The 25,337-nt window shown below is 30.7% G+C and overlaps 2 protein-coding genes and 1 long non-coding RNA gene across 3 annotated transcripts; 1 reads left to right on the top strand and 2 right to left on the bottom strand.

Annotated features, from left to right (window-relative positions):
* Positions 1–341: 341 nt before the first annotated feature.
* LOC114169894 (putative disease resistance RPP13-like protein 1) lies at positions 342–2,991 on the bottom strand. The gene has a single exon (XM_085668900.1). It carries the CDS (start codon positions 2,980–2,982, stop codon positions 592–594), a length of 2,391 nt encoding a protein of 796 aa, XP_085525026.1. The 5' UTR covers positions 2,983–2,991; the 3' UTR covers positions 342–591.
* Positions 2,992–6,908: 3,917 nt separating this feature from the next.
* On the bottom strand, positions 6,909–10,768 carry LOC114169893 (putative disease resistance RPP13-like protein 1). Its single transcript, XM_028055275.2, has one exon. The coding sequence runs from the start codon at positions 10,556–10,558 to the stop codon at positions 7,034–7,036; it is 3,525 nt and encodes a 1,174-aa protein (XP_027911076.2). The 5' UTR covers positions 10,559–10,768; the 3' UTR covers positions 6,909–7,033.
* Positions 10,769–23,268: 12,500 nt separating this feature from the next.
* Positions 23,269–25,336, top strand: LOC146880850 (uncharacterized). Its single transcript, XR_014986412.1, has 3 exons — positions 23,269–23,679; positions 24,246–24,326; positions 25,138–25,336. It is a non-coding gene; the product is annotated as an uncharacterized LOC146880850 (long non-coding RNA).
* Position 25,337: the final 1 nt, after the last annotated feature.

The raw sequence follows: 25,337 nt of genomic DNA, 5'->3' as shown, positions 1-25,337 counted from the left end.
ATAAGAAAAAAAAAACATAGATGGTTATGATAGAAATAAGTTAAAGGATTAAACAAGCAAAATATTTCAAAAGTACGTAGTCAAAAGAAACTATATAATATTAAAGACAAAATACAAACAAATATACTTTTTCAAGGAGTTAATTTATTTAATAATTTATTATGCATTTCATTTACAAAAATAATATTAGAAAACTTAAAATTTATTTAAGCTTTACCATTATTGCATAAAATACAAACAAATATACTTTTCAAGGAATTAATTTATTTAATAATTTATTATGCATTTCATTTACAAAAATAATATTAAGAAACTTATTTATTTAAGCTTTACCAATGTTGCATTTTATATCCCCTAATTTAATTGAGTGCTTAAAATAAAACTGATAGCCAGATTTTAAGAAAATACATTTGCTATACCAGAATTTGTTCTAAACCTAATCATCAATAAAGAGATAGAGGCCTAATAATTATAGTGTTGAATTTAAAAACAATTCCATGGAAGTGTAATTTGTTACATGAGTGGACTACCAGAGAGAGAAAGAGGAAAAATAGTTGATACACTACTATTAAACAAAATAAAACAACATCACTAATATATATATAGGTATCGAATGTGAGCAACTTTTTCCCAGTCTTCGCCTCCTTTTTGGCAACGCTGTTTCAGTAAAGGACAATAAGTTATATCAAGGAATGAAATTGATTTAGGAAGGCCCTCCTCTGGTAAGCGTTGGAGGTTGGGGCAGTCTACAAGATACAGTCTTCTAAGAGATGAGAGTTGTAAGAGACCCTTACAGTCCAGCTTTTCTAAATTTTGACAATAAAGAAATTGTAGTTCAGTAAGGGATGTTGGAAGCAAACCTTCATCAAGAAAACATTCTGCATCTGGTGTTGATATCCCCAAGCTTTCCAAAGAAGAACTGTCTCCCAAAGCTCCCTTTAGTAAGCCAACAAGTCTAAAGCAATTCCTGAGTGTGATGTATTTTATATTTGATGGCAAACCCCCATCAGGGAACGACTCAAGTGTCGGACAGTCTCCTATGTGTAGCCGACCGAGAGATGGAAGCAGCATATGCATGTTTACTGGCAATTCAAATTTAGGACACTTTTCAATTACCAGAGACCCAAGATGATTGTGAACGTGATCCTGTGAAATCATCTGTAGATTAGGAAACCCACTGAGTTCAAGCATCCTGAGTGTTGGAAAGAAATCAAGTGGAAAGATCCTTAGAGAGACACAATCATCACTTATTGACTCCAGAGTCAAGATTTCAAGAGAAGTGTCGAATAGCATATGTACAACCATTGCCAGCAACGATGTTGTCTTGCCGTGCCCATCCATTGTGAGCTTTTCCATTGTAGAGCAGTCCAACTGCAGCTTTCCACAGTCTTGTAGACGTAATTCTAGCACACTGACTATCAAAGCTTCAAGTTGTTCGCAGTGACGAACATATAGGTATTTTAAAGCAACAAACTTTGGCAGGTATGCTTTTAGCATAGGACAATTTTTTATCCAAAAATGTTCTAAACGTGGAAAAGCACCTGTCACATCCTGGCAATCCCACTTTTCCCATTGCCTCATATCGGAGAACGACAATGTTTGAAGGGATTTAAACGAAGAAGAGTTGTTCCCATGAAAATCAGCATCAATACTCACTATCCCATCAAGTCTATAAATACTCAATTCCTTGAGAAATGGCAAAAGCCCAAGCGGAGGTAAACGTTCGCAAGATCTACAATCATCCAACACTAAGGACACCAGGTTCGGTAATGAATTGTGGAGTAACCAATTTGGAAATTGTTTACCAATGTAGTTCCTTATTGACAAATTCTTCAAGTATTTTGAAGGTCGTAGATTCTCAACTACATCCTCAGCTTTTGCTGAATCAACAGAGGAGCTACCAATGAAATTCCATTTGAACTGTAGGCCCACAAGGTGTGGTTTGCTCTTCAAATCTGCTTCTAATGCATCAGAGGGATTCTCAATATTTTGCAGATCATCAATTGTTAGACGTCCATGAAGATTGAATTGTCCTAATCGCTGAATATTCATTTCCTTACTTTTCTCAACATGAAACGAACTCATCGATACTTGAACATTCTTCGGTTTTCCCAAATGTGCTGCCACATTTTCCACTCCAATACCTACTAATTCAAGACAACGCAAATTTTGAAGTTTATGTAAACATGAGGGAAACTGCTTTAATCTATGACACTTGTTCAGCTTCAGTATTTGCAACTTGTAGAGTAAACCCATTGAGTCAGGTAGTTTTTCTATTTCAGTCCAGGAGAGATCTAATGAACGAAGATGCTTAAGATTTCCTATAGATTCAGGCACCTCTGTAAGGCTACGACAATGATTCAAAGATAAGATACGTATGAACTTAAATTTGGAGAACAAGTCATCTATCGACATCTTGCAATCCCAAACCCGACCCGAGTATGGATATGTTTGCGTAAATGTGTGCAACTTTTGGGTATCAATTGAACTCCCAAACCCATCAAAACAAAATTCAGATGATAAAAATGAACAATGACGGGTTGTTTTGGATATACCTTCTTGTTCATCAACTCCTATCCTGATGCAGACGTCCTTACAAACGTATTTGGCCAAATCATTTAGAAGGTCATGCATGATAAAGCGATCTTCGTCTTGGTTACTTGACTGTTGAAAGAAGGACCAAGATAATAGATCATTGAAATATTGTTCACCAACTTCTATAGGACTCTTTTTCTGTATATGGCTTTCTAGAAAATTTTGAGCCATCCACCATTGAATTAAAATATCCTTGTCATACTGATAACCTTTGGGAAGTAAGGCACAAAATGCAAAGCATTTCTTCAGATGAGAAGGAAGGTGAAGATAGCTCAATTTTAAAGCCGGGAGTATACCACTTTCATTTTCTGAAAGATCCCATATATCACTTCTCATAATGTTTTCCCATTCCCACAGGAATGATTTATTGTGTAATAAACTTCCCATTGTTTTCAACGCTAAGTTTTGAACTGCCATATGGACTAAGGGTTAACTTTTCCAAAACCAAAGTTGGGGGGTTGAGCCTGGATGCATCAATGTTAAATATATTTTCAACTACCCTAAACTGCAAACATATGGAAATTCCTTTTGTGTACCTTGGAATGCCAATTGGAGGAAATCCAAGGTCCACACAATTATGGTAGCCTATGATTGAGAATGCCAGTAGCCGATAATCAAATTGGAAAGGTAAATTAATAAGTATGGTTAGTCGGGTATGTCTAATTAAATTTGTCTTATCTGCTTTGCCTCTATACTACCTGTCTTTTTTTAAAAGGCCAAGAGGTGTGAGCAATAAACTCTTAAGAATCCAAAGAAACTTCCTTTGGGGTTGGGGCTTGGAAGCCAAGAAAATAGCATGGGTCAAATGGGAAAAGATATGTAAACCAAAGGAGGTAGGGGCCTAGACATAAGGGACATTCGATTATTTAATGTTGCACTCTTGGCAAAATGGAGACTAGGAATGGAGGATAAAGGGTTATAGAAACAGGTCCTAGAGTCAAAGTACGGATCATGGAGGAACCTTAATGATTCTAACATATTGAGGTCTGCGTCAAGATGGTGGATGGACATCTATAACGCGTGTGGGAGTACAACACAAGGACTCTGGTTTGATAAAAGTTTTTTACTAAAAAGATAGCACGGTAAGCAATATGCAGCATCTTTTAATGGCGAATACTCTAACCATAAAGGAAATAAGCTAAACCATGTGTACTGAAATCTTCTTGGATGATAATCTTTACCAAAAAATGGATAATTTTCTAGACGCATTTGATATGGACCCCATTTTAGATAAGCCATTTGTACCTCATCAATTTGATTTGGTGGGTATTGCCAAATTTGAATACGCTTTCCCGGATCACGTTCTAAAGTATTTTCAAATTCATTATGTGTAACTTTGTGAACCTTAGAGAGTTGTTTTTCATTTTCTTCAATATTTGGATTCTCATGAAGTTTCTCAATTTTAGATGACGTAGATGCATTTTTTTCATCTTCATCACAAGCCTTCCTCTTGAAAAAAGAATCAATTCTTTTACTCTTTATCATAATTTTTCTAATATAAATTTTTCACCTCTCACCTATTTACAAAAAGATAAAATTATGAATACCCAAAATTAAATCTTAAAAGCAAGACTCAATATTTTAAGAAAACTAATAACTTCTAAATGATTAGCTTCCCTTACCTTAGAGTAGATTCCTAATCTTGTTCTTCCCTTACACAATTTCAAAGCTTAAAATAGCTCTATCTACACAAAGAAGATTGATCAATAATTAAAACATGATTTTATGTTCTCTAACAGATAGATATATGCCTAGAGCGTGGAAAAGCCACATACAAGAGGGAAACATATTGCTTCAAAAATAAAAAGGAAAAGATGAACTTACTCAAAAGAAGAAATTGTTCGGTCCAAAATGTTCTTTAACTCTTCAATTTTGTCGTAGTGCAATTTGATTTTGAAAATAATAAGGAATTGATGGTGAAAATTGAGATGGAAATAAAATGAGAGAAAGAGTTGGAGGCACGGAAGAGAGAAACCAAATAGAACAGTATAAGAAATTATAATAGAGAACAAAACGTGATTTTTAAATTTTAAAATAGATTTTTCAAACTAAATTAATATAAATAAGGTAATAATATATAAATAAAGTAGTAATATATAAATATATATTTTTAAATATATAGAAAATAAAATAAAATAAAAACAATTAATATAAATAGAGTAATAATTTTTAAATATTATTTTTTAAATATATAGAAAAAAAAGTGAAACCAAAAACGGTTGAAGGAGCCTCGGCTCCCCTATCCCTTAATAATTCCGCCCCTGCATCGGAAGGCACCCGTAACATCTATGCATTTCCATTCTTCCCATTCCTTCATATTGGAGAAGTACAATGTTTCCAAAGATGCAAACGAACAAGAGTTATTCCCATAAAAATTAGCATCAATTGAATTTCTTGTATCATGTTTGAAAATAGGTAAAATAGTAAATTTGTATTATTTTTATCTTCAAGGTATCTTTTCTTTTATCACTTTATAACAACTGAATCTATTATTTTATTTTTCATCAATATATATACCTATTTAAATAAAAATTAAGATTAAAAAATAATTTATCAAAATCTAATAAAAAATTGAGAGACGTAATTAATAACAAAAAAAATATAATAAACAAGTTACAAATGGTTATGAAAAAATATATAGTACATAACCTTTCCTTTTATATTCATAAAAAAAATATACAAAAAATTTATAAGATGAAAAAAATAATTAAATATTAAACTAATACTTTTCTATCAAGAGAATGAGAGAACTAACTTTATATTAAAAAATAACGGATAAAAACCAAGAGTGAAAGAATAAATTTATATATAATTTGTATTTATTTTTTAAAAGAAAAAATAAAAGAAGAGATACAAGAGTAATAAATAATTATAATACGTGAGAAACTTATAATAGAAGAGTTATAATACGTGAGAAACTTATAATGGAAGAGAACAATAAAAATATCTATGTTAAATTTTATTTTATTATTTATTAATATTAAAAACAATATTTTATAAAAAAATAAAAATCAATTTAAAAAATATTTTTAAAAAAAATTAAAAAATCTTGGGGGCCATGGCCTCTAAGGTCCGCATATAGGATATTTTATAAGAATATATAAAATACATTCTAAAAAAGAACACTCTTCCCCTCTTCTTCTTTTTCTGCAGTGGCAGTGATGGTGGAACTCGCAGTAGTGGCGGGACAAAATGTTATGCAGTGGTGGAAGTTATTTGAGTCTTTTCCTCTTATTGTGGGGATGCATCTAATAGTTTTAGGGATGCAGAAAGTAATAACCTCAAAAGCCTGATCCAAATACATTAGATGCCCAGTTTGTTATTATAATTGTGAATGATCTAGAGAGGTATCTCTTATTTGAGATTCAAGTTTTGGATGAAAAAAATGTCTCACTACATTTAAAGCTTCAAATTTTCGACTTTTTTATGTCTGTCCTGGTTTATGTGTCTGGTGGGTTCGCTCACAAAAATCAGGTGCTTAATCTTCTCCTAAATTCTCCTAAATAAAACCTACATATATAATTCACTGGAGTTCTATTCCATCCGTGGATATTGATAATAGAAATTATTGCTGTAAAACAGAAAACCAGAAAAAAAAAAGCGTGAATTTCAGAGTAATAAAATTTAGGTTTAACACGTCTTGTTATTTTACTTTAAACAACTAGTTTTTTAAAGTACATATTTAATAAATTAATATTTTTATTTGTATTTCTTGTGTTATCTAGATCAGTTCTATTTTGCATGTTTAAGTTAGGATAAACAGGTTTCACAAAATCTAGATTCTTGAACAATCATATACATTAAAACACTTCTATTATTTGTTTTGGCGATATACACAATTTTATAAGAAAAAAACAATACATAGATGGTTATGAAAGAAATAAGTTCAAGGATTAAACAAACAAAATATTTCAAAAGTACGTAGTCAAAAGAAACTATATAATATTAAAGACAAAATACAAACAAATATACTTTTTCAAGGAGTTAATTTATTTAATAACTTATTATGCATTTCATTTACAAAAATAATATTAGAAAACTTAAAATTTATTTAAGCTTTACCATTATTGCATAAAATACAAACAAATATACTTTTCAAGGAATTAATTTATTTAATAATTTATTATGCATTTCATTTACAAAAATAATATTAAGAAACTTATTTATTTAAGCTTTACCAATGTTGCATTTTATATCCCCTAATTTAATTGAGTGCTTAAAATAAAACTGATAGCCAGATTTTAAGTAAATACATTTGCTATACCAGAATTTGTTCTAAACCTAATCATCAATAAAGAGATAGAGGCTTAATAATTATAGTGTTGAATTTAAAAACAATTCCATGGAAGTGTAATTTGTTACATGAGTGGACTACCAGAGTGAGAGAAAGAGGAAAAATAGTTGATACACTACTATTAAACAAAATAAAACAACATCACTAATATATATATAGGTTTCGAATGTGAGCAACTTTTTCCCAGTCTTCGCCTCCTTCTTGGCAACGCTGTTTCAGTAAAGGACAATTAGTTATACGAAGAGATGAAATTGATTTAGGAAGGCCCTCCTCTGGTAAGCGTTGGAGGTTGGGGCAGTCTTGAAGATACAGTGTTCTAAGAGATGAGAGTTGTAAGAGACCCTTACAGTCCAGCTTTTCTAAATTTTGACAATAAAGAAATTGTAGTTCAGTAAGGGATGTTGGAAGCAAACCTTCATCAAGAAAACATTCTGCATCTGGTGTTGATATCCCCAAGCTTTCCAAAGAAGAACTGTCTCCCAAAGCTCCCTTTAGTAAGCCAACAAGTCTAAAGCAATTCCTGAGTGTGATGTATTTTATATTTGATGGCAAACCCCCATCAGGGAACGACTCAAGTGTCGGACAGTCTCCTATGTGTAGCCGACCGAGAGATGGAAGCAGCATATGCATGTTTGCTGGCAATGATTCAAATTTAGGACACTCTTTGATTTTCAGATACTGGAGATGATTGTGAACGTGATCCTGTGAAATCATCTGTAGATTAGGAAATCCACTGAGTTCAAGCCTCTTGAGTGTTGGAAAGAAATCAAGTGGAAAGATCCTTAGAGAGACACAATCATCACTTATTGACTCCAGAGGTGAACAAATGGACAAGCTTGTAAGAGAAGTGTTGAATAGCATATGTCCAACCATTGCCACCGATGATGCTGCCATGTCGTGCCCATCCATTGTGAGATTTTTCAATGTAGAGCAGTCCAACTGCAGCTTTCCACAGTCTTGTAGACGTAATTCTATCGCACTGACAATCAAAGCTTCAAGTTGTTCACAGTTAGAGACATATAGGTCTTTTAAAGCAACAAACTTTGGCAGGTATGCTTTTAGCTTAGGACAATTTTTTATCCAAAAAAGTTCTAAACGTGGAAAAGCACCTGTCACATCTTGGCAATCCCACTTTTCCCATTGCCTCATATCGGAGAACGACAATGTTTGAAGGGATTTAAATGAAGAAGAGTTGTTCCCATGAAAATCAGCATCAATACTCACTATCCCATCAAGTTTATAAATACTCAAGTCCTTGAGAAATGGCAAAAGCCCAAGCGGAGGTAAACGTTCGCAAGATCTACAATCATCCAACACTAAGGACACCAGGTTTGGTAATGAATTGTGGAGTAACCAATTTGGAAATTGTTTACCAATGTAGTTCCTTATTGACAAATTCTTCAAGTATTTTGAAGGTCGTAGATTCTCAATTACATCCTCAGCTTTTGTTGAATCAACAGAGGAGCTACCAATGAAATTCCATTTGAACTGTAGGCCCACAAGGTGTGGTTTGCTCTTCAAATCTGCTTCTAATGCATCAGAGGGATTCTCAATATTTTGCAGATCATCAATTGTTAGACTTCCATGAAGATTGAATTGTCCTAATCGCTGAATATTGATTTCCTTACTTTTCTCAACATGAAACGAACTCATCGATACTTGAACATTCTCCAGTTTTCCCAAATGTGCTGCCACATTTTCCACTCCAATACCTACTAATTCAAGGCAACGCAAATTTTGAAGTTTATGTAAACATGAGGGAAACTGCTTTAATCTACGACACTTGTTCAGCTTCAGTATTTGCAACTTGTAGAGTAAACTCATTGAGTCAGGTAGCTTTTCTATATCAGTGCAGGATAGATCTAATGAACGAAGATGCTTAAGATTTCCTATAGATTCAGGCACCTCCGTAAGGTTATGATAATGATTCAAAGATAAGATACGTATCAACTTAAATCTGGAGAACAAGTCATCTATGGACATCTTGCAATCCCAAAACCAACCCGAGTTTGGATCTGTTTGCGTAAATGTATGCAACTTTTGAGCATCAATCGAACTACCAAACCCATTAAAAGAGAATCTAAAGGATGAAAATGAATAATGACGGGTTGTTTTGGGTATACCTTCTGGTTCATCAACTCCTATACTGATGCAGACGTCCTTACAAACGTATTTGGCCAAATCATTTAGAAGGTCATGCATGATAAAATGCTCTTCCTCTTCGTTACTTGACAGTTGAAAGAAGGACCAAGATAATAGATCATTGAAATATTGTTCACCAACTTCTATAGCACTCTTTTTCTGTATATGGCTTTCTAGAAAATTTTGAGCCATCCACCATTGAATTAAAATATCCTTGTCAAACCGATAACCTTTGGGAAGTAAGGCACAAAATGCAAAGCATTTCTTCAGATGAGAAGGAAGGTGAAGATAGCTCAATTTTAAAGCCGGGAGTATACCACTTTCATTTTCTGAAAGATCCCATATATCACTTCTCATAATGTTTTCCCATTCCCACAGGAATGATTTATTGTGTAATAAACTTCCCATTGTTTTCAACGCTAAAGGAAGCCCATCACATTTTTTAACTATTTTCTTAGCAATCACCACGAAGTCTGGGTCTTGTTGAGGATTAGCACCTTGGAATGCATGCTTTGCGAACAATTCCCAACAATAATCTTCTTTTAATACCTGCAGAAGGTGCTTTTCTGATCGCATCGAATCAGCAACCTTCTCACCTCGTGCAGTGACAAGAATCCTACTGCCTTGGCCTCCGAAAACTAGGGGCTTTTGCACATCTTCCCATTTAGATGGGTTTTCGTTCCAAACATCATCCAAAACGAGAAGAAACTTCTTCCCCATAAGGTTTTCTTTCAGTCTTTTCTGAATTACTTCCTTCGGTATACTATGATCAGTTGAACTGGCTATTGTGTCAAGAATTGCTCTTGATACTTTGAGAACATCAAACTCTTGTGGAACACTGACCCAAACATTAATATCAAATTTACCTTTAAGCCTTGGGTCATTGAATACATGTTGGGCAAGAGAGGTCTTACCCATCCCACCCATACCCACAATAGAGAGTATAGATAGGTTGTTGTGAGTGTCCGATGTGAGCCACTTAAAGATAGATTTTTTGTCATCATCTCTGCCACAGATATCACTTTCATTTGGCAAAGATGAATATGTTAATTTACTGCTTGATCCTGATCCAACCTCAACACCACCACCCTTTTTCAAACCTAGAATATTGCTTTCGTCTGCAAGATCACCTAGGTCATCAATGACTTCTGCCATTCTGGATTCAATTTCATTTTCAATGAGAAAAGAAGAATTGAGGGAACTCCACACCTTCTTAGCAGCACTATGAGACTCAGCTTCCATTTGATTCTTGGAGAGTTCATAATCTAACTCATCCAAGAGATCCTCTGCATCAATCACAACATCTTTGGCCCTGAGAAGCCAATCTCTGACGCGTGAATCTGTGAACTGCTTTTGTTCTGCATCAAGAGCCACAACATCAATGGCAAGGAGGTTCATCTTCAAGTTGTGGAGTTGCTTCTTGTGCTTTCTTTGATGAAATATGTCGAAAAGACGAGAAGCCAAAGTGTCAATAGTCCTCTCGAGAAAAGTGGAAACAAGAACACCGGTAACCATTTCTGCTGCCATGATAAGAATAGGGAAGAGAGTGGATGAATGAAACTGTGAGATTTGAAGTGAAGCTTATGGGTGTGATTCGGTGCAGTGCAATGGAAATAATATTAATAAGGTAATATTTGAATTAAGGTTGGTGAATGTTTTTTCCTTGACGGCTCGTCAACAACCAATAAAGATTATTGAGTCTTCCGACAACTTGTTATTCAAAAGCTGTACTCCATTACCATGAAATGAATTATTGGTTGTGATATAGTGAAGGTTCACAACTTTTCCCATATTTTCCAAGACTAGTCAATTATTAGGTACAAGAGCAAAAAATGAATCACATTCCATAATGCTCATGTCTTCGAGTGAATCGAGTAGAAAGAAGAAAAAGAGACATAATTGATCATTACAGAGAGAGAATCATAAGACCATAATAGTAATACTAATAAAGAAAGCTAAGAAATGAGATACAAAAAGATAAGAAAGAGAAAATAGTTGCTAATGAATAAAAGATAATAAAGAGATAGAAAGAAAAAGTGATGTAATGAGAAAAAAATAAAGAAATTGAAAATGAAATAAAAATGGGATAAAAAGTTCCTGGGCATATTATTAATCCCTCGTTTTTTTTTTCGTAATTTATTAAACTTGTGTGACTTTTTTGTTTTTAAGCAAATATAAACTATTTAAATACATTCTATATAATTAAGCAAATATTAAATATTATTACTATTTTCTAAAAAGTACTTTTACAATGCGCGCCAAATTGTTGTTTATAACGATGAGCATTAGTCGGTTGGATCAGATCCGGATTCAATTTGATCAATGTAGTATAATTTGATTTTAATATTTTTTAAATTCATATCCGATTATTTAATATATTGATTAACTGATTCAGGTTTATGGGTTGCGGGTTAATTGGTTTGGATTTTTTTTGAATGGCAGATTTATATTAAATTAAATTTTAATACAAAATTATTTTTATTTTGAATAAATGACATAAATATAATTAATCTTTAATATAAAAATAGTGATATGTATAATTTTAATAATAATTATTACAGTATATTATAATTTTATATAATTTATTATTGAATTTTAACAAAATAATATCATATTAAAAATAAAATTTAAAATTTATTCACAAATTAATAAATATTAAAATATAAATTTAGGATGAGTCTAATATCTGTAAAACTCAAATTTGTTATCCGATTTCAATCGTGATTATTTATTCAATTTATTCAATCGTGATTATTCAATTTACTCAAATTTATTCAAATTTGTTAACTCGTCTCAATTAGGTTCTTAATTTTGAAAATGTCTAACAATTAGGTATTTTTCGAGAGTACTGTGCTAACAACGTTAAATATGTTATATGTCAGTTCGTGGTTTTTTCTATTTTTTTATAATTTTTTTAGATTTTTTTTGCCACATGTAAAAACAATAATGTACGACATGGCAGTATCAGTGTGATGTGTTAGTGGTAGTGCCATGTGTCACTGTCACTATCAGTGCCACATTATTGACTCAGTCTCAATTTGGTTCCTATATTTATGGTAGTGGGAGTGTCATGTGTCACTGATAGTATAAAATTTATAGAAAAATTAAATTTTCTATCAATTTGGAGAGAGACGAAATCAATTCATTCTTAACAAAAATTTGGACTAAATTAAGATTAAGTCATAACAAATATAGGGACTAAATTAAGACTAAAATAATAAATATAAGGACTAAATTGAGACTAAGTCAAGGACAAGGCACCGATAATGACACGACACTACCACTGCAACAACACACTAAGACTGCCATCAGTGGCGGAACATTGTAAGGACAGGGGAGCCATGGCTCCCCTAAAAATTTTGGAATTTTTTTATATATATTTATATCTTTTTTAAATTATAATTATATATTATTTATATTAAGTTTATATTATGAAAAATAATAATAATAATAATTAAAAAAAATAATGGAAATATTTATTTATAAAAGAGATTAGGGTTTTTTTGTTATAAGATCTTTCCACCATGTAAGTTATTATGAGGAGAAAAAGTTACAAAGAGATAAATTGGAAAACAGAGGTTGAAGAACATATAGATTAAAATTGAAATATACATTTTTTGCATGATCTCTTACATATCAAGATATCTTATAATGATTTATGTATGTTAGATTTATGATTCTTCTTAGGATGTTTATCCCAAATTAGTATAAATCTTAATTATGATTTTAGGGATTCTTTTATGAAATTGATATGAACCTTAATTATATTTTTTTCCCAAATTAATATAACCCTTAATTATGAAATTTAGGGATTTTGTGTTTTCCTACCTATGGTAAATTTTTTAAAGTTTTGAATTTATACATGGTTGCTTATTTAATTAAAGTATGTGTTTTGTTATGTTTTGCAATGTGATAATTGTGATTTGTGAATATAAATTTTATCTTTTTTCTAAATAGGTGAGAAGTGATAAATTTATATTAGAAAGATTATGATAAAGAGTAAAATAATTGATTCTTTTTCTGAAGGAGGAAGGTTTGTGATAAATATGAAAAAAAAATGCATCTAGGTTAACTAAACTTGAAAAATTTCATGAGAACCAAGAATTCAAGACAATCAAAAACAAATCTTTAAAATTTTTAGAATTACATATAATGAATTAAAAAAATTATTAGAACGCGATCCGGGAAAAGCGTCCTCAAATTTGACAATACCCGCACAATCAAATTGATGAGGTACGAAAGACTGATCTAAAATAGTATTCATGGTTTGACATCATAATATAATAGCGAATGACAATCATATTTTTTTGAATTATACTATTATGTGTGCTTGTTTTAAGCATAGGAAATGAAAAGTAAAAATGAATAGCTTTTTTTTAACTAAAAAAATTACATATAAAAAATCTAATTTGGCACTTCTAAGTTTTTTATCCAAGTTCCTGACTGCCATGTGACACAATGTTGTTTTGACATATAGCCATTTAAAAAAAAAAACTAAAAAAATCATAAAAATAAAACTAACAAAAATTACCTTATTATTACACATTTTTTAAAACATAGATCCAATTGAGATAAGTCAAGATTTGAAGATCAAATTGAGATTAATTTTCATAAAATTAGGACCAAGAGGTTTAAACCATAAGAAATAATATCCATCTCTCAACATAATCCTTTCTTCTTTTTTCTTCTCTCTCTTCTCTCTTCCGCTTTTTGTTATAATAACTTCTCTAAGTTCTTATTTTTAACTTATAGCGAAAATAAATTTTGTTTATGGCGAGACAGCAAACATGGATAATAAGTGGTTTGCAATATGCAAGAGTCATTTTTTCAACAAGCCTCACGATTTTAAAAACTATTAATAAAAAATATGTCAAAAACAACAATTTTTTAACTTCTGTAAATTAATTAGTTAAAATTAGTTTATGTATAAATTAGTTTGTAATTTTTTTCATATAACTTCTGTGAGTTGTTATTTTTAACTCATAGTAAACTAAACTCTGTTTATAGTGAGACAGCAACATAGTGGTTTTTAATATGCAATAATAATTTTCTAAGATTAGTCAATTATTAGGTACAAGAGTAGAAAATGAATCACACGGGTCTTCGAGTGAATGAGTAGAAAGAATAAAAAGATTCATAAAGAAGAGACAATGATTACGCAGAATAACGAGATAATAATAATAATTAGTGGTTAGTAGTATACAACATTCATTTTCTAAAACTAGTCAATTATTAGGTACAAGTAGAAAAGGAATCACACTCCATCCTCACGTCTTCGAGTGAATCCGGTAGAAAGAAGAAGAAGACACAAAGAAGAGACATAATTGATCATTACAGAGAATAATGAAATAATAATAAAGAAAAACAGAAAGCTAATTAATGAGATAGAAAAGATATAAAAAGAGAAAATAGTTGTAAATTAATGAAAGATAAATAACTAGCCAGTGATATATGTAAAAAATATTAAAGACCAAAAAAGTTTTAAAATAATAATTAATTTTAAAAGTAAATAGCATAAACACATCGTGTCATGTATACGTATTTTTTAAATATAAATAATATTATATTATTAAGTGATAATAATATAATATTATTAAATTAATATATAAAATAAATTTAAATTTATTAAAAATAAAATGAAATGAATAAAAAAATAATTATTAAAAGAAATTATAAAAAATAAGTAGAAGTAACCATTAAAACATTTTAAAAATAATTATATTATAAAAAGTAAAATTAATATTATAAAATGCGAAAAAAAAATCTCCTTTTATATCGTCATAAATTAAGCAAATATTAACTTCATTTATTACTAATTTCTGAAATATATTTTTACAAAGCTCGCCGAATCAATGGTTTGGTGGGATTACTGCAGCTATATGGAATTTGGTGAGCACAGTTCCTTCTTTAATTACGTACGTAGCACGGTTTTTCCTGGTTGACGAAACCGGAACGTGTTTTCTTTCTAATTCTGAACTGGTTTTTAATTGTTTTTGTGATTTCGACTTTTATTAAATTAAAGGGTAGGAAAAAAAAGTCTTAGATGATAAAATTATATAGTTATGGTTGGACTTCTGAAAAAAAAAATAGTTGTATTAGTTTATGTTTTTAAATATTAAATAATTTTATGTTTTCGAATAGTAAACAATAGGAGATGGAAAAAAATTAGTTTAGAAATAAAAAACATATATAAGCGTAATTTAGTAATATTTTGTAATTTAAGAAATATATAACTTTAACTGATTAAATAAATTAAATTTTAATATTATCTTGTAGGTGAAAGTTTATGAATTTATGATTGTTACACATGAATAATGGGAAATCGATTTTTGAACTGGATTTCTTTTTTGGTTTTCGTTTAAATTAAAAATAGGTGGTTTTAAATAAAAGAACTATATTTTTTTAAGTTAGGTAAAATAATATAGTAATATTTGTAGTGTTTTGAAAAATAATTTTAATATAGGTTATTAAATGATAAAATATTTGAGTCAAAATTTGTTTTTTAATGAAGGGTCTTTTCCCAACTTGCCTTTATCCTTTAGGTGATGCACACAATGCAACTTTACCCTTACATATGAATTTTCGGACACAAAGATTAATATTTAGGTAAAGTTAATTTGATGATAACTAAAAATAACTTCATGTATACGATGAATATATATTTTAAAACGAATATTTTTATTTAAATAATTGAGGAAAAAAAAGAAAGAAAAAGTAAGATCTAATTGAATAGAAATTTTATTAAATGGATAAAAGTTATTATAATAGTTGAATATACTTAATGATAAGACGTGGATCCTCTGATGTTAGATTTGTGAGTATGGATGATAACGAAGTGAGACGGAGACTATAATTGTTTTCTTATTATTTTAATATCAATTAATTAATTTTATAAAATTATTAAAATCATCTTACAAAAGAAAAAGGTGTACAAATTCCAATCATTACGTCCATTAATAAGTTGTATTTCTGAAGGCCCACGATCAATAAATAAGGAGCCATTTGTTCCTCAAATAGCAACATATTGTGACATTGTCCAAATGATTGTTTGTAAGTCTAATTTCCCTATTAATACAATAATTGAATTGTTTGTTACCTTCATAAGTTGAAGAAATACTTTCTCTTTTAAAATCAGCTCCCTCGCTTCCACAAACCCAAACCCACCAATAATACTTTATTATGGACGACCTGTCAAACGGGCAACCATAATGAAAAGTCCTTAGGATTACGATCTCACATTCACATCAGACACCTCTCCTACCATGTCAAACTGCCACAAATGCACTTTCAATGAACTCTTACAGAAAATAACACAAAAGATACATTGTGGAGACTACATATGTTCTACGTCCCATATGTTCAACGTATAGACCCATATGTTCTATGTCCCACACACACTTGACAAAGCATTGAACTCTTAATTCAAACAAGAGATACACGTCCTTCAAACACCTATCAAACGATATGAATACCAAACCTTGGAGCTATATCGACAATAAAGGGAGCATAAGATTTAGACGAATATGGTAATTTATATATGTTTCATTTTCAATTATGTACCCTTTTGGGTCTATTTATTTTCCAAGAATTTTTATCCATTTCTATTACGATTTTAAATATATTTTCATTTAGTGCAAAAGTAATTTCCCTCTTAATTATTCTTTAACCATCAATTCGTACTTTATAAACTTTCAACTACAAAATAATAATAATAAAGGTGAATTACTTAACCATATACTCGTATATTTTTTAATATTATTATCTCAAAAAATTACACCAATTACAAAATATTAATAACTTATCTTACACATATATATTTTCCATTTCTTAATTACATTTTTCCATCTCCTATTGTTTTACAAATTCAAAAATATAAATTAATACATTTAAAGAAAAAAAAATCCAAAATCCAACCATAAATATAAATATACTTCCAACCAACATTTTACAAAACACTACAAAAAGAAATAGATTTCAAAAATATAATTTTACAAAATCCAACCTTATATAGAAACATTATTTCATCTTATAAATATAATTTTTAATTTTTTTTATCCTCCTATTTATTTTTAATTTCCAAAACAAAAATATTATTACAATATAAAAAATATTAAAAAATTAAAAAATTAAAAAATTAAACCATTAAGTTTCGAACTGCCATATGGACTAAGGGTTAACTTTTCCAAAACCAAAGTTGGGGGGTTAGGCCTGGATGCATCAATGTTAAATATATTTTCAACTACCCTAAACTGCAAACATATGGAAATTCCTTTTGTGTACCTTGGAATGCCAATTGGAGGAAATCCAAGGTCCACACAATTATGGTAGCCTATGATTGAGAATGTCAGTAGCCGATAATCAAATTGGAAAGGTAAATTAATAAGTATGGTTGGTCGGGTATGTCTAATTAAATTTGTCTTATCTGCTTTGCCTCTATACTACCTGTCTTTTTTTAAAATGTCAAGAGGTGTGAGCAATAAACTCTTAAGAATCCAAAGAAACTTCCTTTGGGGTTGGGGCTTGGAAGCCAAGAAAATAGCATGGGTCAAATGAGAAAAGATATGTAAACCAAAGGAGGTAGGGGCCTAGACATAAGGGACATTCGATTATTTAATGTTGCACTCTTGGCAAAATGGAGACTAGGAATGGAGGATAAAGGGTTATAGAAACAGGTCCTAGAGTCAAAGTACGGATCATGGAGGAACCTTAATGAATCTAACATATCGAGGTCTGCGTCAAGATGGTGGATGGACATCTATAACGCGTGTGGGAGTACGACACAAGGACTCTGGTTTGATAAAAGTTTTGAGTGGGTGTTAGGTGAAGGGAACAAAGTGAAATTCTGGGAAGACATATGGGCAGGGGAAGAAACACTTAAATGTAGGTTTCCTAGGCTATATTTGATATCAGAGTGTAAGGATAGAGTTATTAGGGAGGTTGGCCACTGGGAAGACAACCGTTTGGAGTGGGACCTAACCTGGAGGAGACAAAAATTTGTTTGGGAGTCAAATATGGAGAAACAACTTCTCCTAGCTATTAATGACCTACGATTACGTAAGGGACATCCCAATACTTAGAAATGGAAAGAAGGTAAGGATGAGATGTTTTCAGTAAAATCGGCCTACAAAGCATTGCAAATATACGATGAAGACGAAGTGTATGAAGAGTTTACATTGTTGTGGAGCACAAGGGTAACCCCAAAGGCTCAAATACTAAAATGGAGGGTATTCTTGGAAAAGTTATCGACTAAGGATAAGTTACTAGCAAAGGGGGTTCAATTACAACATAATCTCTGCCACTTGTGTGGCACATATGAAAAGATTGTAGTCCATCTATTAATCTCTTGTAGGGTGGTCCAAATGGTGTGGAATATGTGTGATAGATGGTTGGGGGTATGTAATGTGCACCATATCAAACCTAGGGCGAACTTTAAACACTTCCACCTCTCTAATCTTAATAGTAGACAAAACCTAGCCTGGAGAGGTATGTGGTTAGCCACTATAGGGGAAATTTGGAATCATAGGAATGGAGTAATCTTAAAGCAAAGGAAAGTGGACCCTATAGAAATTTTTACTCATGCTCAAATGGTAGCTTGGGTGTGGATGAAACGTAGATTCCTGCTACGACGTTCTCTTATAGTGATTGGAATTTATCCCCATTTAATTGCTTAAAATCCATGTGATACGATAATGTTGTGTGTTCTAGTGTTATAACTATCAAATTGCAGGTGTTCAAAGGCTAAATGGAATTGTATTGTGCTGGTGACTGTGTACAAGGGAACACAAAGCAATGTTCAAAACATATTGTAGTTACATGTGAAGTCAAAGGCATCTGAGATAACTTGGATGCTATTGCTGGTGGTTTAAAAGGACACACTACCAGCGACAAAGATCTCCCTCCATTATATTCACAAATGTTTTATGATGCAACATATTATGCAGACTTCCATTACCCTTGTTCCGTTCTGTAGCAAGCAAAACACAATGAAGTTGTGTTTGTGGAAGCAGGCTGATACTCTTGACTGATAACCTTGGTAGAGTGGTAGAGTTACGAAATTGACACAGTGTAATTTTGTTGTAATAGAAGGGATTAGGATAACAATTCAAAGGAGGTGGATCAACTCTGTTATGCATAATCTGCTAGATCTCTATGTTTGGATCCACAAGTCTATTCCATAGTTTTTTGTTCACGGTTATGCTATTGTTCTAGCTTTTTGTTTTGATGGTGCTATGATGCCAAGTTAGAGCATCAATATGTACATGGTTGTTTTGTATAAGGGTTAGAGCACCCCTTCAGTGCTCTTTCTAATTTATATCCATTATTTGTTCTTAATAAAAAATAAAAATCAGTTCAGAAGTTGATTCCATTAAGCAAAAATCTAGCGCGCCGAACAGTAAAGCATTCACGTTCAGGTTAGTCTTCCTAACAACCCAAGCTGTAGGAAAAATTGTGCTACCTAGGTAAAATAACTTTTTTCTAGTTAGAATTAATTTATGTATAAATTAATTAATTTATAATTCTTTTACATAACTTATGTAAGATCTTATTTTTAACTAATACTAAAACTAAATTTTGTTTATGATGAGACAGCAACACATATATAATAAGTGGTTTGCAATATGCAACAATCACTTTTCCTAAAGCCACACGTTTTAAAACTGTTACTAAAATGCAAAAACAACATTTTTCTCAACTACAAAGATTGTTTTTTATTGTTTAAACAACACTTATACAAAAAAGGTTGATTAAGTTTAATGTTTTTGACTATTTACATCTGTTTTAGGTTAAACGTACATTTGGGATACATAAATTTAGGTTTGGGGCTAAAATAACATATGTAAGTGGTGAGCAATGTTTCAAAGAAGGTCACACCCAATATTTCCTATTCTTCAGCAGTTTTTCCCCTTTTCAACACAACAACAATTGAACTTAAAAAAAAAATGAGGAAAATTACTAGCCTAAGTCAGTGAGTTTTCCATCTTCCTCTTGAATTTTAACCATTGTGAATTCAAGTTTCCATTCAAGGTTGGATAGTGCATCTACGATGTGTTTTGAGTTCGTGGTGGCTTGCATTTGTGTTCTCTGACGATACTAACGACAACTCTGATGGGAGCGCTTTGGTGGCAGCAAATGATGGTTGTGAGCCCTATTTTCACTTCTTAAAACTAAAAGCTCTCGTGCAAATTCGAAAGTGCTCACTGCAACTTCAAATGGGGTTTGAAAATTGAGAAAAAGAAGGAGAACCATTAGTAGAGCGAAGGAAATTTTCACATTAGAGGAAGAAAAAAAACTCACCAATGAATGGTGCATAGTGTTTGTAGGGTGTTCACACTGTACTCTGTTGCTGTTGTGTGAAGAAAAAAGTGGTGTTAGGATTACATATGAGATGTTTTACGTTTGACTCCTTATGATTAGACGTAAAATTTAATATTTATGTTTGCCCTCTTATATATCATACATAAATTTACGTCTCTTATATATCATACGTAAATTTACGTCTAATTTAAAAGGGTCAGATATAAATATCAAATTTTACTTTTGATCATAAGAGATCAGACATAAATTTTAACACATTATTTATAAAAATATCATCACACATTTTTAGCGTCTAACCTTTTTTCCTTAGACGCACAATCGTTTACGTAATAGGTATTTTTGTGCTTTTTAAGTGTTGTCTAATCACAACATTACTAGCTTAGGCCACATAGACAACACCTTTGATAAAAAAAGATTAATTTAAATATAATGACATTTCGACAATTGTCACTTAAATTTAACATATTATTTTGGTCAATTATTAAAAATTGTAATTTTATTAATTTTACAATTAATTTCAAGTCAGAGATAATATAAATGATATTTATCACTTAATAATTAAACTACTAATAGAAATCTTTAAAGGTACTTGAGAATGTAATATGATTGAAACCGTAATACATAACACTACTAATATTCAACATATATAATAAAAAAAAATAGCTGGCTTATGAATATTTAAGATAAACTATGAGTAATAAAAAATAAAACATTAACCATGTAAAATTACCGATGGACTAGAAGTTGCTGAAAAAAAAAACGTAATGACAAATTTGTAAATAAAATAAATTTTTTTACTGTAATTATGTTGAAATCTTTGTTAAAAGTAAACAATCAAGAAAAATAACAATGGTTCACCGTCCTACTATTGTTAAGGATTGACCGGGAACCATCATGAAAAGTAAAAAATAAAAAACGAAACAATAACTGTTGGACAGAAAATCATTGTTAAATGTTTCTTAAAGTGAGAAAAAACTACGGTTAGCTAATAACAAGAAAATTAAAAATTAATTTAATAATGATTTTTAAAGTAAGAACAAGTTCCTATATATTATTAATTATAAATTAAAGACTAATTTAAAATCTACTAATTTAATCTTTAATTCACAAACTAATTATAATTTTTATTAATAATAAAAACTATTTTGAATGTCAATACTATTTAATTCAGATAGTGTCTAATTTAGTCAATATAATGACAAAATATTTTTTTCTTTAAATTAATTGTTACTTAATAATTTTCTTGTAATGTAAGTTAATTTGTTGAAACAAATTTACTCAAGATTTGACACTTAACCTACACAAATTCAAGGAGAACACCTTCAACAATTTCTAGCAATAAAATCATCTATAAGAGTATTGTTAAGTTTATATTTATGTCATCATTTAGTGTTTAATTATGGATTTTTAATTAAATTTTGTTCATAAGAGATTCATTTAATTTGGATATCTTATAATCGAGTTTATTGAACATGAGATACAAAAAAAATATTAAAAATAACTTTTTAGTTGCATAAATGTTATTTGAACATTTTGAGGTGTGTTAGTACAACTGTAGTTAAGTTGAGTTCATGGATGTGTAAAAATAAATTGATTAAAGCTTCATGACTATGGATGTAAAAAAAATCTGTACTTGCAGATATACATAGATAAAATATGCAATGGATAGGAAATAAATTTTGTAAATGGATATCCACAAGTAACATGTATATGTATTTTTTATACCCGCATGTTAACGGGACAGATACGGATATCATAATATTCGTACCTGCACAACTGGTAGCATCTGCTGGCGTGCCAGAGGTGTTAAAGGTCAGGTTGGGGGTTCGATTCCCACTGGCAACAACCCACCCAGTATGAATGGACGGAGAAGGGTGTGAGGTTGGGGTGCATCGGGCTATAGTAACCTGACATGCTCTGGGCGTGATGCGCCATGGATGTTACAGTTTGATTGAAAAATAGCGATTAGTAACCTGAGATGCTCTCAATTTCAAGTAAGTAAACAAAATTCCATACATCTCCCAAATCCGCTCTCTAATTTAAGTTCAAATCGTAGCAAAGGAACACGTTGGTTGACTGATATTTGCGCTCCTAAATTCGTTTGAACAACAAACACTGTGTTAGGGCAATTCCTTGATTAAGTTGTCGCTTCTTTTAAATATAGCTAAACACTTATATTATCTAATAAATTTTGCTACTTTTAGCTAAAATTTTGACATTCCATTTGACAAAAATAATAACAACAAAAATCTCTGTAAAAAAAAACGACATACACATGTATATATTTCAAAAACCAAGATTACCTAAATCAGAAATAAAAAGTTAAACTAAACAAATTTAAAAAGAAAAGTAAATCTATCAAATAACAAGAGAAAAATATGATAAACAACAAATTTTCTCCTAAAACATGAAGAGTACCTTCTAACATATAACTCTTTCGTTTTAATCACATTCACACTTAATATATTTTATTATCAGATTCTAATTAAAATATTTCATTATTTTTATTTTAATCTAAAAATTATTATTACTATTTGTACTATTTTTTTACCATCATTTAATATTCTTCATTTTTTTTATTAAATACATTTATGTGTGTTTCACTCTTTGAATATAAGAATACGATAAGAAATTCACAAAATAATTTTCTTTTATAAACATATATTTATCGTTATGACTGATTGTTTACAATATTTTATTGAGATTTTTTATTTCAAATTTTGTTATTTGGTCAATGACAATAAATAAACTTACATGATTTTTTATTTAAAAAGAAAAAAAAGTTAATTAGATTAAATTAATAAAGAATGAGTTTTATATTAATATATTGGAATTAACTAAATCATTTAATTTTACATTTTCAAATTCCCGCTTAAAATCTCTCGCTAAAGCTCACACTTCTCTGTCGCGGTTCACTGTTTGTTCCAAATTTTGGGTTTCATTATTTGCTCCAAATCAGAAAGCCATAGTTCAATTCATATATTTTCTATTCATCTTCTCCTCATTCACGATACACACATCTCAGTCATCAGCGATTTCTCCACCGATATCTCGGGAGAGCTCCAGAGGCTCGCCACCACCGTCTCCTCCTCCGAACCCGTTGTTAACGGGGACCGCGAGCCTGAACCTGATCCCGAGCGTTGCCTAGGGTTTCACCAATTGGCTTGTGGAAGCAATCGAAGTTGGGCCGGTGTAAGGGAAGGAGTTCACTGTTGATTCTTCTTCAGTTCTGTGCTATCAGTGTTAGTAACTGAGGCTTGCTTGTGAGAGAGGGTTGGATTCCTCCTCTCCCGCCTCTTTCTGAGAACGGCTCTGTTTGAGCTAAGCACAAGGTATGCTTGTTTGTTGCTTCCTATACCCTTCGCTCCCACCGCGTATTGTTGTTTCTCAGTTATGTTTAATGTTTTTATACTAATGTCCAATCATTCCTGGTCTGTGATACTGAGGAGTTCAGGAAAACCTTTGAAGTTCACCAAAATTAAACTTGTTAACTTTCTAAAGAACTAATGACAGAATTGAAAGTCATTTTGAAGTGGCACTTAAATATTGGGAAGGAGGAATAGTAAGCAAGACACAAAAGTAAATCAAGGGTGCTTGGTGATTTGTAGTTTTAATCATAGTTAAGTCATCTATTTTGTAAAAGGATTTCAATCCCTGCGGTCATACTTTCTAAATGACAATGGATCTCATATATGAAAGTGTTGATTGGAAGCATCTCTTCTGGAGACAAACAACATGCTTGTTGGTCCTATTACTAATATTAGGAGGGGATCTAATCATCCATTTCAAATTTTATTTGTTAATATTCAGTATTAATAATATATCAGTGCTTTAATTTATAATTGGGTTTCGTATTTTTAGTTGATAAGTGTTTTGATTTTCTTATTTGTGGTTGAAGAATATGCAGTTCATGGCAAATCCATTTTTGGAATTCCACCGTCCACTGAATTTGAAAGGAAAGAAATCCTTCTCCTAAAAGGTATGTAATGGAAAATTGTCATCTATGATTTTGTTTTACCTCTAAAGGTTTAATTTATTTTGAAAAATACCTACTTATCTTGGTTTTCAGTGAGTAAACAGCACAAAACTATAGTGTGAGGTGTAAATATCATATCTAGTTGCATTTAATCAAATTCGGTTACTTAATTACAACTTAAAATAATCATTAGTAATCAAATACAGTCTCTTAATTATATATATATATATATATATATATATATATTTATATAATCTTTAATAATCAAATTTAGGTTTTAGTTACAAATTAATATAATCATTTGTACATAGTACTAATTAATACAATTCCAAATAAGTAGTTACTTTTACAATAAAAATAAAACTGATTTTTAAAGTTACTTTCAATAAGTTTTAGCGAGTTCTAGGATTGATATTTACTTTAAACATGTAATATGTATACATTTTTAAATTAGTTACTTAATAAATAAAACATTTTTATTTGAATTTATTGTGTGTTCTGTAACAGTTTTACTATTCATGTCTAAGTTTAGTTGAAACATCCATTTCTTAATCTAGACGACAGATCAATAAGATACATTAAGTCACCTCTATTACGTGTATTTATGGCATAAGTTATGATATGAAAAAGAAAACACATCCCTCATTACGATATAAATAAGTTAGAGGACAAAAAAAAAAAATTTAGAAATATTTAAAGTATAAGTTAAAACAGTTCAATTATTCTAAACCTAATAGTATAGGAAGAAAGATAGGATTAATAAGTATGACTTTAAAAAAAGATGGAAGGGTGAATTGTTAGAAGCTTTCTGCAGGACTACCAACGAAAGAGGGAAGTAATAATTGATACACATTCAAAAGAAAAAGAAATTGTTGATGACCAAATGCATTAGTATTCAAAACAAATAACATCATAGTAAATTCACATATTCAATGTGAGCAATCTTTTTTCTGTCTTCCCCTTCTTCCTCGCAAAGCTGTTCGGCCAAGGGAGAATCACTTATATGAAGAAATG

The sequence above is a fragment of the Vigna unguiculata genome, chromosome 11 (assembly GCF_037176805.1).
Source record: "Vigna unguiculata cultivar grain cowpea cultivar isolate G323 ecotype 2 chromosome 11, ASM3717680v1, whole genome shotgun sequence".
NCBI lineage: Eukaryota > Viridiplantae > Streptophyta > Magnoliopsida > Fabales > Fabaceae > Vigna > Vigna unguiculata.
The sequence above is the reverse complement of the archived record's forward strand: the minus strand, read 5'-3'. Positions and strand labels throughout refer to the sequence as shown.

Coding starts and splice junctions, on each gene's coding strand:
- LOC114169894 (XM_085668900.1), bottom strand. CDS start 2,982: ATGGGAAGTTTATTACACAATAAATCATTCCTGTGGGAATGGGAAAAC.
- LOC114169893 (XM_028055275.2), bottom strand. CDS start 10,558: ATGGCAGCAGAAATGGTTACCGGTGTTCTTGTTTCCACTTTTCTCGAG.